This window comes from Lolium perenne, chromosome 2 (assembly GCF_019359855.2).
Source record: "Lolium perenne isolate Kyuss_39 chromosome 2, Kyuss_2.0, whole genome shotgun sequence".
Taxonomy (NCBI): Eukaryota; Viridiplantae; Streptophyta; class Magnoliopsida; order Poales; family Poaceae; genus Lolium; species Lolium perenne.
Window position 1 is genome coordinate 28,182,873 of NC_067245.2, and position 16,640 is coordinate 28,199,512.

Below are 16,640 nucleotides of genomic sequence, written 5' to 3' on the forward strand. Positions count from 1 at the left end.
CCAACGCTCCCAGACACCGCGACCATCCGGAATGCGTGGCCACGTTGAGCTGCATTTTTGTCAGTTTTATCGGTCACGCGTTGTAGATGGCCTAATGTCTCACAACTTAATGGATGAATTTTACCCTAAAAACTGCCTGATAACAGGTGCTAGTAAGCGGTGCTTCATTTCATGTGTACTGCTGTTGCCAAAAATGTTTGGACATGTTCAGAAAGTTCATAATGCTAGTATATGCATGACATAGGAAAAAAAATCAGAGACATGACATGAATTTCTCAGAAGGCTCGCCTTTTAATTGTGAAGTTCAAGCGAGCGACTGCCAAGACTATCATTCTACCAATATTCAACTCAAGAGGGACATTATTTTTTCATTTTTTGATTAAGCAAAGACGTTACAACAGATTTTAAAAAAAATGCAACCAACAACTCAGAATAATAGAATTATACATAAGAACATACAACCTTCTTCCCTGTTAGATGCCTTCTACCTCCAATTTCACGTCTGATCAGATACTCTTATTGTTTTCTGACATTAAATAACCAGGCAAGCGCAAGCACAATTAGCTGCAGCGCTGCACAACTTTGACACAATGATCTAGCACCACACTGGACGCGATGTTAGCCATTGGGAGCTACACATGGGAACATCCAGCAGAAGCATATTGTTGTACGGACCTGAGCTCGTTGCAGGAAGCAAAGCATGCACCTCAGGTTTCCTCCCTATCGAGTGAAAGCCGCAGAGTCTCTCTCCTGTTCTACTGTGATGCCAGGGCTTAGCCCATCTTGCATCTGCTGTTCAGATCCCTGTTTGCAGTATAAATGTTAGATGCAGTAAAATAGAAGAAATACAACTCTCAAGGTTTACATGGAAACAGAACAAGTTTGAAGGTTTGAATAACAGATTATGTGCCTTGGCAGCAAATGTGCTAATGTTCAACCACTTGACCAATGACCATGCTCGAATCCCAAAAGGAATTAACGGGCTGGTGTCTTGGGTCATGCTGCTCATTGGCTTAGCCAAACATTATCCTATTCTAGTGGTGTCAATATTCTGCCAAAAACAGACGTATATGCCTAGTGTTGTCAATGTTATTTCAGAAAAAGAGGTACATGCCATATGGTGATATTTCTAGTGTAGTCAATGTTCTGTATGAAACAGATATTGTACAAATAATTACGGCATGCCACATAAAGCTAACTGTTCGAAACAATGAGCCCATCCAACACATAAATAGAAAAAATACGACCAACTTACTTGAGCCTGCAAAGAAGACAGTGGCTGCTGTTGGTCTTGTGGCATATATTGCTGTGGTTGAGACATCCTGTAATACGGCTCCTTAAGTTCAAGTTTTGCTGTGGATGTCTGCAGGATGCCGCCTTGCTCCGCACCCACACCCCACATTTTGGCTTCAAGAAAGAACCACAAAAGCACAAGAACCATGAGTTTCAAAAATTCAAAAGCAATAGGTAGTAGTGACATCAAAAGAAGAAAAGGTCGTCCAACCTGACAGTGTTAAGTATATTGTGTAGCTTTGTGCACTATGGGCGACAAGATGAAGTCGCCCTGTTATTTCTTGGCCAGCCATAACGTACAATGGCTGCGCAAGTACGCATCGCAACTGGTACCAGTGAGTTGTAGGGGAGCCTGGAGCAGTGGTAAGCCATCTTTGCACAGTGCTGCATTACAAATAACATACTTTTAATCCCAGAGAAATGAATAAGGATATTGAAGATGGTATAAGCTGAAGGGCTGAACAAAGCAATACTACACACAGAAATATTCTGACCTTCCATTGAACAATACATCAAACCAACAAGCTAGCCCATGCACCCTAGTGCCAACAGAGGATACAAAACTTAGAGGAATATCAATTTCGTAAAGGTCCTCTTCCTGAAAAAGAAAAATAATGATGCCACATTTTGCACAAACCAAAACAACTTCAAGAAAATTGGCATGTAACTTCAATCTCATCTCCAGGAGTGTATACCTTCATTTTAGTAAAATCAAGAGTATGATATGTGGGTGGAGAAATCAATAATCTTGGATCAAATGCATCCACCACAGGCTGCACAAGAATTGCAAAATATTTAGATTTGTCAATATGAAACAGTCACTCGCATGAGCACACATTCTTGGGTCATATATGAAGTACAAAAATAACAGTCAGATTAGCAATAACATGCTTCAACTGTATCAGAACCAAGCAAAGAAAAAGTAGCCAGATTTGTTCATCTCAGTTAGTAACTTTGTGAAATCCACAAGAAACTAAACGCAGTTAAATTTACCAATTAACTGGTTAGAAACAGGAAGAAAAACATTTCAGCACTTGTTACAATAATGCTCTATTGTTATCATACTATGTGCCCCAAAACAGAGAGTGGAGTAGTAGGTTCTTTCCAACCAAAGATGAGGCAAGGTAAGAGCATCTCCAGCCGTCTCCCCGACAAGGCCCTCGGGATGCCTTTTTTTCATCCGGATGGACGAAAACGGCCCAGTCGCGCCCCCGGTTCCTCGTTTTCGTCCGGATTAGGCCTTTCATCCGTCCGGAGAGCCCAGGCCATCCCCGGCCCCCCAGGGAGCGCTCGGGGACTCCGGACGAGAGAAAAGCGGGGACGGGCCCGCTCTGTCGACGCAAATCCCTCCTCCCCTCCCTTTGCTCTCTCGCCGCCGGCACCACCCCTCGGCAATCCGCTGGCGGGTTGCCCCAACTCCGTCGTTCCTCCACCCAGCAGCCTATATTCCGCCGTTCCTCCACCCTCTGCCTATTTCCCGCCACCGAGCAGCTCCCTCGCGTCGCTCATCATCGACACGCCCGGCAGGTGTTCGTCCAACTGCCTGGCCGGACATGGACTCCGACGAGGAGGAGGAGCAGATGTTCGCCGAGCTTCTTGAAGAAGAAACAGCGGCCACCGCCCAAGACGAGGAGCACCTGCGCATCCTCGCTTGCCTGTCCGGCTTGTACGCCGAGTCTATCATTGGTCGCCGTGGTGGGTCGGCGCCAGGTCGCCGGAAGTGCAAGCCGAGGCAGCGAATGGAGGGGTATGGAGGGGTATTGCATGCTCTACGCCGACTACTTCGCCGACGATCCATTGCACGGTGAGGCTGTTTTCAGGCGTCGTTTCAGGATGAGCCGGAAGCTCTTCCTGAAAATTGTGTATGCCCTTCGAGACTACGACTCCTATTTCAGATGCAAGTTGGATTGCACCGTCATGGCAGGGTTTTCCTCCCTTCAAAAGTGCACGGTGGCTATGCAGATGCTGGCATATGGAGCTCCAGGTGATTCTGCAGATGACTATCTTCGGATGGCAGAGTCCACCGCCCTTGATTGTTTCTACCGGTTCTGCAGGGCGGTGATAGCAGTGTTCGGGGACTTCTACTTGAGATCACCGACCGTCAAAGACACTGCTAAGATCCTCGCTGTCAATGAAGCTCGAGGATTTCCAGGGATGCTTGGAAGCATTGACTGCATGCATTGGAAATGGAAGAACCACTACTAGGAATAAGCTTATAGCCGGATTTATTACCACCGGCGAACTCGGGCCGAAGTTGTCGGCGGTAAGTTAGCGCCGGCAAGTTGAAATGGGGTCGCCAGGGGTACTGCAGTTACCGCCGGCGAAATGGAGTAGAAAATGCCAGCGGTAAGGTGGACCGAGACCACCCGAACGGGCCTCCAATTACCGCCGGCGATTGAACTCGGAAGCGCCAGGGGTAGTATAATTACCGCCGGCCAAATAGAGTTGCATACGCCAGGGGTAATTTTGGCTGTTGTGGGCCATTTTGGGCCAAAATTAATGTCGGCGTCTACCCTTTCTTTTCGCCAGGGATAGATACCAACCCTTCTCCCCGTTCCGGTCAATCCACAGTTCCCCATGTGTCCTCTCCTCTCCTTTCCCTAGCTAGCACGATCCCCTTTCTCCCTCCGTCCCCACGCCGGCGCCGCCTCCTCCCCGACGAGCTCGCCGGCCACGACGTCGTAGTCCTCTACCACACCACCTTCCTTGCTCCCCCAGACCCGCGCCGTCCCGTGCCTCGGCGATACCCTAGCGGATCTAGCGGCTGCTGGTCCGGCGTCGAAGAACACCCGCCGGATGCTGGCCCTCGCCGGACGCCGCCATCGGCCGGGGCAATGAGAGGCCTTCGTCCCAATCGGCGGAGGCGACAGCACGGCCGCGGCGCAGGAACCCAATGACAGGAAGTTGGAATAGGCGGAGCAGCTGGTGCTCGACCTCTGCGACCGCGACCTGCGCGAGAACGCCCTCGTCGAGCTATCTAAGGTCCGCCCTGCTCTTCTGGGGTTCTAGCTCTTCCTCTCGAGGAACGATTGTGTGGGTTTTTTTCAGTCAACGAGAATCTGACTTAATGTACTGTACTCATATCAGAAACGGGAGATATTTCAAGACCTGGCCCCTCTTCTGTGGCACTCCTTTGGCACAATCGCTGCCCTGCTGCTTCAGGTATGCGTAATTCATGTCCCCTATATTTAGGATGTGCATGTTTGGACATTGAAGTAGAAATACTAGGAGCTTTTGGCCCTGATTTCTTACCTTATGCTCTGTTTATGTTGTCAAACTGTTGAGATCAGTCACCGTTTGTTTTTCAAGTCGGCACTTGCTGTTCCGAATGCAATTTGTTTAGTAACATTATTAATGTTTGTCATCTTTTCATTATAAGTATGTATCTGCATATTTCAATATAAATATTTGTATCTGATTATGTGTACATTAAAGATCTGTGGAGATTCCTTTGCTACTTATTATAAGTAGGCCTCCATATTTTCATTCTAAGTTGTGTATTTACAAATCACAACAGGTAGTAGTAATGAAGGCTATCAATATGGTTCTATTTATATTGTAACAAATTCTCATTTGTCTCTCTAAAATTCCATGGAAAGCTAGGTTCTATTTATATTTTGTGGTTTGATCTAGTATAAAAAGATGCATTTTGGTCTAGTACATCTCACTAAACGGGTCCAAAGTATGATATCATTTTCTCTGAATTTAGCCATTATGCCGTAGCAAACTATGTCGATGTTTGAGGTAAAAATATAAGTGCTACAATCATTTTTAGCAATTTCTACTTTCTGATTTCTTTTTAAGAGTGCAAATAACTGGAACATGACTGCGTTATATTGATATTTACAGTGCCTTTCAAGTTTGATACCAATCTGGGTTCTCTTTGGGGCGAGATCAATGCTATCATGGCCCTGGACCTTGGGCATGAAGGGCGGGACCAAGGTGAAGGTGGACGTTCTGATGGCGTTATGATGAGTTATTTTTCCTCAGGATGTATCTGTAAAACGTGGCTTTAGCTGGCCCCACCCTTGTAATATTGCTTAATTAATGTAGTAGCAACTATATGGCAAAGGTCAGTTAAAAAAAACTATATGGCAAAGGTGGACGTTCTGGTGGCTACCTTTTTTTTTTTATCCTGTACACACATAGCGCCCGGCGTACATGACATGTGCCAGGGGTAAACCTCACTAGTGCTGGCTCCTTTGGCATGTGCCGGGGGTAAGAAATACCGCTGGCAAATATGGGAAGGCGCTGGGGGTAACGGCATGTTACCGCTGGCGAAATGGAAGGTGTCGGCGGTAAGGCATTACCACCGGCGAGGTGATCGCCGGCGAATCCGAAAGTGCCGGCGGTAAGCCTTTTCCTAGTAGTGAACTGTTCGTTTGCCTGGCAGGGAATGTACAAGCGTCACAAAAAAGGCTGCAATGTGATACTTGAGGCAGTGGCTACCCATGATCTCTGGATTTGGCACTCCTTTGGTATGCCGGGATCCAACAACGACATCAACGTCTTGCAGTGCTCGCCGGTCTTCTCCAAGCTTGTTGAGGGTCATGCTCCCCCGGTTAACTTTGTGATCAATGGCCGGCACTACAACAAGGGATACTATCTTGCAGACGGTATCTATCCAAAGTGGGCAACATTTGTGAAGACTATCTCAAACCCCGGTCTTCCGAAGGAGTAGCAGTTTGCCAAGGAACAAGAAGCTTGCCGAAAGGATGTCGAGCGTGCATTTGGTGTCCTCCAGCAAAGATTTGTTGTAGTCCGGTTCCCCGCTTTGACTTGGTCGAAAGATCAGCTGTGGGAGGTGATGAACTGTTTTGTTGTGTGTGCTTACACAACATGATTATCGAGGATGAGCGGAAGCATCCGGTCCCTCTGAGCGAGCTGCACCATATGACAGAGAGGGTCCTCTTGCACAGCCTAACCACTAGGTGCCGGCATCGTGGGCTGCTTTCATCGCTATGCGTCAGGAGATTCGAGACTCCACAATGCATCAACAGCTGCAGGATGATCTGGTGGAGCACTTATGGATGCTTCGAGGCAACACCAACTAGTTTCCGTTTGATTTCTTTGAAAACTTGTCTTGTTTTGTTAAACTGTAACGTTTATTTGTAAAAATAAGCCAAATGTTGGCAAAAGTGGTCAAATTCGCCGAATTATGCATGAAATTTGTCATCCAGGGACGTTTTTCTCTAAAAAACGGCGAACCTCGGGTGTGCCTACCAGGGAGACGGCTGGAACTTCGGCGCTCCCCGGACCAAAGTTTCGTCCAATCCGGCGCTAAATAGCGCCGGATTTCGGCCCGGGAGCCCCAACGGCTGGGGATGCTCTAAGGATCTGCTCTAAACGATCCAAAATGAAGGCAAAACTAATGATCAACTACAAACAGGACCAAATAGGACAAGTTACTAGTGACACTCTGAATGTCGCTGCAGTTCCAGGGTAAACCATAGGGCAGGATGACACATGCTACAGAGGTAGCTGAACAGAATATTACAGACAACAGAAATTAACCATTTCAATTATCAGTTTACCATAGCTAGCTGCAGACAAGTTGAGATGCAAAGCTACTAAGTGATAAGGTCAAATAGGGTTCACCTGTGAAAAATATCCATCGAACGCGGAACTATGCAAGGGTGTAAGATCAACACCAAAAAAGTTATGCTGCTGCCAAAAGAGAGCCTGCAAGTACATAAACTCAAAATAAGACCGCAGAAATGAGAGACACATGCACTATACTCTTTGAATAAAAATGGATGCAAACAGAAAGTAAGCCATGCACTCCTGCAGAGATGGTAGCTAGCACTCACTCAACACAGAAATATAAGGCACAACACCTTCTAAGATTTATCTTTGACCAGCAATTAGTTCAACCAATATTTGAATTATGTGAAACAAAATGGATACTACTGGAAAGAGCAAGATGAGAACGAATTCAGCAGCAGCATTTCATATCATGGATTACATATTGAACTAATTATTGGTCAAAGTTAAATCTTGGAAAGTGTGGCATCTCACATTTTAAATGGAGGGATTACCTATTAAAAAACCATTGCTTTATTACGTTAGTTCACATTTTAAAATTCACAGGTGTGGGCACATCCTGATCACAGTGCAGCATCATGACACAACAAATCATGGACAAGCTAAGGATTCTTGGCATTCGTACTCCCTCCATTTTGTTAGAGTAGTTTATATAACTGTGTATTTTTCTTATTGTAAGAGGGTTTTCTGTATATTCACTACACTTGAACCTGCATATATTCTGACCCTAGACCCCCAGGAAATACAATACGAGTAAAATTGTTTGACAAAAAAATAGAGTAAAAAATAGTACGGAGTACAATGTTCTCCACAAACACTGTCTCTCTCCCTCGCTCTCATATGATTTTTGATTGTGTCCGTTCTTCCAACTTTGTCTCGCACGATGCGCCTGCCAGCAGGTTCCGCAGGCGGTGTTTGCCGCTGTACGCCTGTACCTTGACTCCTACAATGGCTTCTCACATGCACCTCCTATCAATGATCGCCTACATGACAGGGTGCCATCTTCGCTGGCTTCTGCAGATAGTGGTGGCCGCTCTACATCCTCTTGTGGCATCTATATGCCACTCTACGTCGACTCCTCTAACAGCTTCCGCATGCAGTGGTGGCCCCCACTCTACATTGAATCCCTTTCGCGGCTTCCTCAGGCTGCTCAACTTTGACTACCCTCACGGCTTACACATGCCGCTCTCCGTTGACTATTCTCTCGGCTTTTACATGCCAATATATGTCGACTCGTCTAGCGGTTTATACATGTGGCAGTGGTTGCTCTACATCGACTCCTCTAGAGTTTTCCACAGGCGGAGGTGATAACTGATATTTATTTCCTGACACAGCTTATAGCTCTCCAAACTCAGTTTTTTGACCGATGGGTGGGTGGGTGTTAGAGTAGTTTATATTGATGTGTATTTTCCCCACTGTATGAGTGGTTTTCTACATATTCACCACACTTGTATGTGTATATTCTGGCCCTTGGCATCTAGGAAATACACTTGTAAGTCTGCACTTCCACCAAGGCACTGAATGAAAAAGACAATAATGCCTATTTTCCATTCATTGACTAGCCTAATAACTCTTTCTGGGTGTTAGTTGCTCATTAGTGCACCATGCACCTTACACTTGAGACATGCTAAGGATTCCATTGGGAAGGTAAATCACCTAGTGACTTGGTAGAATACTATTATCAGGAACGGGGTGTACAAAGAAAAGATAAAAACTTGGTTTGATGGCAAGTACTTTGGAAGAATATGAAAGGTAGCATAGCAAGTATTGTAGAGTACTTAAGACCCAGATGTTTTTGCATGACCATTTTTGGACACTGGATGGGGGACAAAATAAAACTTTGCATTATTTTGGCGTATAGAAACAAAAGACTAACATGCTGTTGGACATGTTTGTAATTTTAAATATAAACAACATGCTGTTGGACATGCTTGGGATTCCTGTGATTAGCTGGTTACATATAAACACACACAGACCCACACATTCCTCTCTTCTCTCGGACAGGGAATGAAGCTAAATCGAGGAACCACCCTATATTGCCTTTTGGTTTAATGAGGCCCCCCACAGGGCCACCGCACACATAGATACACAAGACTAACAACATAAGCCTCGTGATGTGTACTGTTCCATCTTATATTATCCATAACAATAACACAAAGTAAATTCCCCACCAAAAGTAGAACTCAGCAATTATGTTTTAGTTTGATAAATTAATGCAGTGAGATTAATAAAGCTTCAGAAAAAAGCACTTGACAGGATACAACTAGCAAATGACAGTACCTTGTTTGCCATTTCAACATAAAGGTATTCATCAGAAAATGGAGCCATGTGAATCCTACAAATGTTCAATAAGTCGAGCAGCAGTGAGTAACTTTTAAATAGATTAAAAACAATAATTGCAAGCTTGTCAACTTAGAAATTTCAGGCTGAGTCAAACAGCTTATAAAATGATTTAACTCCAGAACTAGATATTATTTAAATATATTCCAATCCATCCCAAAGAATGTATTAGAACTCTCAAATAAAATTAACTCGATGTGAAGTTCAACTTCCATTGGTTGTATGATGATTCCAGAATATAGATGCTGTCAAACTGAATGCATGTACAATGTGACCAACTCTTTTATTTTGCTGATAAATTATTGGTACTGCAAACTAGCATCCACAGCATTTCCAACAATGTTCTTAACTCCAACCAGCTGTTAGCCTGTATGTAATCTTGCCATGGTGTGACCTGCACCTATAGGTTGTGTGCAGGCTGTAGTGTGAATAGCACACATAAGTTGTGTGCTTGCTGTGTGTGAACAGGGCACATGAGTAGTGTCCTGTGAGTGTGAACAGTGCACATAGGTTGTGTATTGAATAGATAGGCAGGCTCTGTCGCCGCATGCAGCTGGCTGTGACAACACTTCCCCGAGGGAGATTATGTACATTGGCATTCACCCGTGGCTGGGTTCGCACTGCACCTGCACGGACCAGACCAAGCTGCAATGTGTTTGCAGCTGTCTCTAGGTTGGGCTTGTCAGGTTTGCAGGCTGTGAACTGAAAAGTAGAAGCACAGTTGATTTTGACTTGCTCCAGAATTCAGTGAACCTGCCACAGTCGGTTTGTAACAAGTAGGTTCATGGAGCAAGCTGAGCTTGTGTATAAATAGGTCCTAGCATAGGTTGCTGAGGGCAAGCATTAGTTGCTAAGTTAAGTAGGCATTTGTTACTGAGTAGTGTAGCATTCGTTGATGCAAAAGCTTATAGAAGAAGGCATCTGTTGCCTGAAACTTCTGTGTGTTCTCCACTTCTCCTCTGTAGTGCTAGTCCCTCATTTTCTGCTTTTACTCAAGAGAGAACAGGGAGAAGAGAGAACGGAGAGAGAATACTAACACCAGCCAGACACACTAGGCAAAACCTTATGAACCAATGCACCAGCCAGCCAGGCTTTGATCTTTGAGCAAGGCAGGTATCAGAGCACTATTTTGTAAGATTGCACAAGAATGCAAAATAGTGTGAACCCCCTTAACATGCTCAGAAGCTGGGCCCTTTATTTGTTACTTTTCTTATATAAATTAGTATCATATTTTGGAAATTATCTCTCGTTATTGTAATGTCTAGTTTTTTGGTTCAGGCCAGTGGGTCAAGGTTCTTGCCGAAGCCCAAACTGGGGTGTCCATGAGGCCACAAAGGATGATCAACCAATGGAAATGTCTCTTGTGCAACGAGAAATGTTAAACAACAATTAATTAAGTGCACAAGAAATAATGATACAAATCGATAGAAAAAATATATAACCAAGCAGGTGGTAACTGGAGAGTGGAGGCTGATGCCATAAATAACTATTATCCAGAGTTATGAAATCATAAGAAACATACCTTCCCGTCGTTGGAAACATTTTACCATCCGGAGCAAGGAATCTGTCCCTAGCTATAACGTAGGACTCTAGCATCCTCTCATTCACCAAAAGGGTTCCTACAAAACATTATTGTACCAAATAATAAATACAAACTTCAGAAACAAAAAATAATAATGAGTATACAAGTAATTGTTGGAGCACTAAGGACCACTTCTTTCCGGCTTCTCCGGCGGCTTCTGGGAGAGGCTTCTCCCCACCAGCTTCTCCTAGAAGCACGAATTCCTCCTAGAAGCACAGATTCCAAATTTGTTTTGGCTTATAATCTAGTTTGATCTAAAATAGAGTATAAGCCGAAACAAATTTGGAATCCGGGCTTCTAGGAGAAGCTGGTAGGAAGAAGCTTCCCCCATAAGCCACCGTAGAAGCCAAAAAGAAGTAGGCCTAAGACTTCAACAAAAACATATAGACAAACAAAAACAACTGTGCTACAAACAATGGGGGGCTATGTTGGAATAATCTTGACTATGGGCTTGTTTGATTGCTATACTAAGGTTGCCAACATTTGCCACAATTTTTTCATGGCTAAGGTTAAGTGACCAAATTGAGCACCACACCTTGCCACACTTTTCTGAGTCTGTGGGTTCATGGTTGCATGAAAAGAATCTTGCCACAAGTGTGACTACAAACCAAACGGGTGTCTAACTCGGTCTGTGGTGTGGCAAAGTGTGGAACCCTAGTATACCAACCAAACATACCCTACGTGTGTGTGCTAGTAGGACTTCCTGTGTTGTTCATGTCCTAGTATGTGTTTTGAGTCTAATTAGGTTAGGTTGGTTAACCTTCAACCAGATTAAAATAAACTGATGAATCAAACATATGGTAGGAAATTGTCTTCAAAATAGTCTGCAATTCAAAACCAGTACATTTAGTATTAGTTTAAATTTTGAAACTATAATGTATTCTAGTACATTTAGTAATCTAGACTGGAGTTCCCGATGTAACAATGGTATACAGATTAGTCTTGAACATCACTACAAGCTAGAACATGGTAGGCATACAGATCAACAAAAGTATAGAACAGTCCAGAAAACTTAAAAAAGAACCATACCCATAGGCTCGGAAATCAGTATATCAGCTTTCTCTGGAAGTTCGACATCCTCAACTTTGCCTTTGATGATCTAATTAGGAGGGAGCAGGGCACAGTTTCATTCCAGTGAAAAGGGGGAATCTGAAAAGAGACGTATCCAAGTCCAACCGATATGAAACAAACCGTGATTCGTTGTCCGAGCGATGGGTTCCCTGAAATAAGCCGCTGGGCATGTTCAACCATTTCAGATGCCTCAACTGCATACACGTGTTTGGCACCAGCCTGACAATAATGTGAAAAACAGCACATATTAAGTTATCAGACAATGAAGTGAAAGAACCAGTAAGAAGTTTAGAGCGCACCTGTGCCGCAAATAACGAAAGAATACCGCTACCAGCTCCAACATCAACCACAACCCGACCCTCAAAGTCGGATCGGTTTTCCATTACAGCGGCATAGTATGTCCCTGGAACGAAAGAATGTTGTTATATTTGTGCAGAAGGCAAGTTTCACGCCATGTTGATAACAGAATCAAATAAGCGAGAACTTCAATTCAAAATGTAGGTTAGCATTTCTTAAAGTTCATATACGATGGAATTTCATTTAAGGGAGTAATTCAACAACAGGAAGAGATATTTACCTGTCCTCACAAAATCTTGCAACATATTTTGTTGATGTAATAGTTGGCCATAGTAGTGGAAATACATCTGTGCTGAAGATGCCTCAATTTTTGTATCAAATTTGCTTTTAGAAACCATTATTGATCCATTTTCCAAGGGTTCACCTGAAAGATAGGAAGCAATATAATACACATAAGGGACTTCAGTTGTGTTTCCACCAAAGAAAAAAGAAGCATTGAATTCCGCGGCATGATTTCTGGCACAAGTTATTAGATGGACAAGTCATTGCTATTTCTCAGGTTCCACACCGAACTAAAATCTACCACAGGTATACGTACTTTTAGTGCATCTACCCGCAAAAGAAAACATGAGTAGAATTCATCATGCACAGTTAGATTCATTCACTAAATTACAGTTATCCTCCAATGGTAAAGCAATATAAGGTGCAAGTTCCACGAGTAAAAAAAACGGTAAGCTGCTATTCATCGGATAATAATACATTTATATAGGATATAATATATCAAACCACTGTGTTGGTAATTATGTAGAATATAAAAGGCACTTGTATTTGAGGGAAGCTACTGCGACTGTTATTTACTGGAGATTGAGAGATATAACTAATGTCATGTATGATGAGACTCTAAAGCTAACACTGAGAATTATCAGAAACAAACAAGAAATGAAAGAACAAACCAGGTTTTCCACTAGTCATTTGTTGTTTCCATCGTTGAAAAGCTAGAGAGAAGGCTTTGCTCTCAGCTTCTGACCTAAGAACAACCTTAATTGCTCTTGAAAATAATTTCTGCCTCAAAGAATTGAGAGTTAACATGAAGCCATTCAGTATGTAATACAAGAAGGTTCTAATGTATAGCCCACATTAATTAAGAAAAACGAAAAGGGTGGCAACAAGGAAGTGTTACACAGCAGGGATCCATCTTTACACCATGTCAAGGTAAAAATATAAAAAACTTTTCAGAATTTTATTAGGCTCTATTTCAGGGTAGGAAGCAACAGTCCTTTGCAAACAGGAAAAAGGTGTCGAGAGTTGTTGGTTTTCTTATACAAATGTGAAGCTACATTAAATAGGTACATTGCATGCTTAGATCACAGTACATTTTCATCTAGAACTGATTAAGTCACTACTGGAATAAAAATGTGCCAGGAAATAGTGTTTTTCAAAATACAAAATGCAACACAAACTGCAATGTTCATGCCATTATACAGAACTAGTATAGTACTATTTCCATCAAATTCACCAACCTCCACTGAAGCATATTTACACGGAATTAACTGTTTCTCTACATCAGTAAGTCTGCAACAACTAATCCTCAGAAGAGAAAATTGGGCGAACTGAGCCGACACATTTTCAAAAGGGGAATATCCAGCAGAAGCACGAAACTAACATAAACCGAACAGAGCAACTGAAGAGTACCTCCTCCACGCCAGGCTTAGCCTCCGTCTGGCCGCTCACGCACAGCCACTCCGTCCGCCCCAGCTTAAATATCTGCGAAACCCAAAACATTACTCTCCAAACGCGTAGCAATGGCACACACGCCTCCCCAAAACACACGAATTCGGTTCACGCAGCTCCACTCTCCCCAAATCACAGAGATCGCGGCGAGCACCTGCGCGTCGGAGAGGGAGATGCCGATCTCCATCGCCTGGTCCGCTCCGGTCCGGACGAGGCTGAGGCGCGCCGCCCCGGAGGCGGCGTCCAAGCCGAACACGGCCTTCCCGCTGCCGGCGCCGCCAGCCTCCTCCGAGGCGGCGGCGGCGTTGACGTCGGAGAAGGATACGTTGGGGAACATGTCCGCCGAAGCCATTGCGCCGGAGAGCTCGGGATCCCGGGGCGGCCGCGGCGGAGGGAAGGGCCTAGCTAGGGTTTTGGGGTGGGCGCTGGGGGCGGGAGGATTGGTGCGTGCTGTTTTTTACACCTCGTGCCCTTTTTTCCTCTGCGGGTTTTAATTCTGGCGGAGACGACGCGCACGCGCCGCCAGAGCCACGGCGACGCGGTGAATTCGACCTTATTCTTTTAACTTCGCTGACTAGTGGGGCCCTGTTTGGGTCACAAATTTGGGGCCCGCGTGTCAGTGAAGTGCATTTGTACTCCTTGCGTACGCCGAGCAGCTCTCCTCGCCGTGTACGGTCGTGACACGAGGCGACTGGTGGGCCCACGGGTTTTTTGAGGTGCATGATGAGTGTGTCATTGCTCAGGCAGATCTGGTACTAACAACAAAATCAGTGCGAGTGAGGTTGGGTGGTTAGGAGGGTGGTTGTCACTCACCGTAGCTTCAAACCCTGCGCTTGACATCCGTGCTGTCTCATAAAGGCGGAATATTCATTCAGTGGGAGGCGACGTTCCCGTCGACAGCGAGGCGCCTGTGGTGACTTCGTCAATTTCAAGATCCAATCCGCCGGCTCAGTCTTCCAAAGGTGCTCATAGGGGTAGGGTGTGCGTGTGTGCGTTCATAGGGGTGAGTGTATACGCGTGTATGCGAGCGTCTGCGTTTGTACTGTGTTTCTCAAAAAAAAAAGTGCGAGTGGGCTTTCCGGGCCACCTGGATTGCCCTTCCTAAGCCCAATATATTTGGGCTACTGGGGGCATTTCCTATGAGCTGAGGCCCGTTTACATGGCACCACATCGGTTTTTGAAAGCCTCTACAACTTTTTGTCCGGTTTTTTGCGCTGTTTCTCACCTGTTTTCCGAGATTTTCTGTGGGTTTTTTGTTTTTCCTTCTAATTTTTTTCTTGTATTTCCTTTTTCGCTTTGTTATGTTTTTTCCTTTCTGATTTTTTATGTCTTTTTTACTTTACTTTTATGATTTTTTTAAAAAAATCATATTTAATAATTGTTTGGATTTGAAAAACAACGGATTTAAAAAATGTAAGATTCTGTTTTTTTTGAAAATCGTTATAAATTGAAAAAAGTTTGAATTTGAAAGTATTCAAAATTAAAAGTTGTTCAATTTTCTAAAAGATGAAAAAGGAAAAACTAGAAAATGAAAACATGAAGTAAAAAAGAAGAAGAAACGGGAAAATAAAACAATGCATGTTAATTGGGATGGATTTGGAGCGGCTCATGTAAAACTATTGCAAGCGGGAGCAAACCGTTCGACAATAAGCCACAAATATAGGCTCCGGTAGAAGTACTCCTTTTATACACTACTCACTGCGGCATATCACTCGTCAATCGCCTCAAGCAAACTATGGATGCATTGGCCTCTAAACCTGTCAATAGTTGCTTCTCATGAGGGGTTGTTGTTTTCGGCAATCCCCATATATCGCCAACAACATGCACCAATAGTGCACACTCATGCCATTGCTCCACGTGGGCTAGCCCATTTAGCAGGAGTTTCTTTCGGTCTTCTTTAGTTTTTTCGGTTTTCATCGGTTCTACTGGTTTTTAGCATACGGTTTTCTGTGCGGTTGGGTTTTCTGAACTTTTTGAGTTTGAACTTTCTTAGATCTGAATATTTTTCAAATGTGAACATTTTTTAAATATGAAGAATTTTTATGTATAAATGTTTTTCAAGTGTGAACTTTTTACATATTTGAATTTCTTATATATTTAAATATTTTTTAACTTGAACTTTAAATACGAACATTTTTCAAATCTTTGAAAACCAGAAGAAAAAAACCCAAATAGAAACGACGCACATAATAAAGAGACCGTAAAAATGGACTGCCCAAGAGAAGCTCCCTTTAGGCAGTGCGCCGCAACCTACATTGTTGGCACTATATAGCCGCTACCCTTGTTTTCTGGTTTTCTTTGTTGTTTCATTCGATGTCTTGTTTATTGGTATATGTTCTTTTCATATTTCAGTTTTCCTTTTTATTTTTTAGATTTTGGTTTCCACTTTTATGTGCATTTTTTGGTTGTCTTTTTATATTCTCATTTTGCAGAACATTTTTCTATGAACGTGAAAAACGTTATACACTTTTATGTGAATAATTTTCATGAACCAGAAAATATAGGAACCAAATATTTTCAGAGCACATGAACATATTTTTAAAAACTATGAATACTAGTTGAATGTCCATGCGTTGCTATGGCTCATTAACGTTTATAAAAATAAATTCTACATAAATAATTAAATATATATATATAATGTGCACATTGTATTGAAAAATAAATATGTTTACAACCATTACACTTTGAATTTAAAAATAGTAATAATGATCATCATGGAAACTACTCAATTTTTGTGTAAAACATAAAATACACGTTATATCTATGTAAATATCTTTTGTTG

The 16,640-nt window shown here is 43.3% G+C and overlaps 1 protein-coding gene across 1 annotated transcript; it reads right to left on the minus strand.

Moving 5' to 3' along the window:
- Positions 1-342: 342 nt before the first annotated feature.
- On the minus strand, positions 343-14,321 carry LOC127331627 (probable histone-arginine methyltransferase CARM1). The gene is made up of 15 exons (XM_051357798.2): positions 14,013-14,321; positions 13,820-13,891; positions 13,081-13,189; positions 12,408-12,551; positions 12,130-12,233; positions 11,951-12,049; positions 11,789-11,858; positions 10,700-10,796; positions 9,118-9,172; positions 6,892-6,975; positions 1,989-2,066; positions 1,788-1,891; positions 1,505-1,677; positions 1,256-1,407; positions 343-804 (listed from the first exon to the last, which is right to left on the minus strand). Exons 1-15 carry the CDS (start codon positions 14,208-14,210, stop codon positions 721-723), a joined length of 1,623 nt encoding a protein of 540 aa, XP_051213758.1. The 5' UTR covers positions 14,211-14,321; the 3' UTR covers positions 343-720.
- Between the last annotated feature and the right edge of the window lie 2,319 nt (positions 14,322-16,640).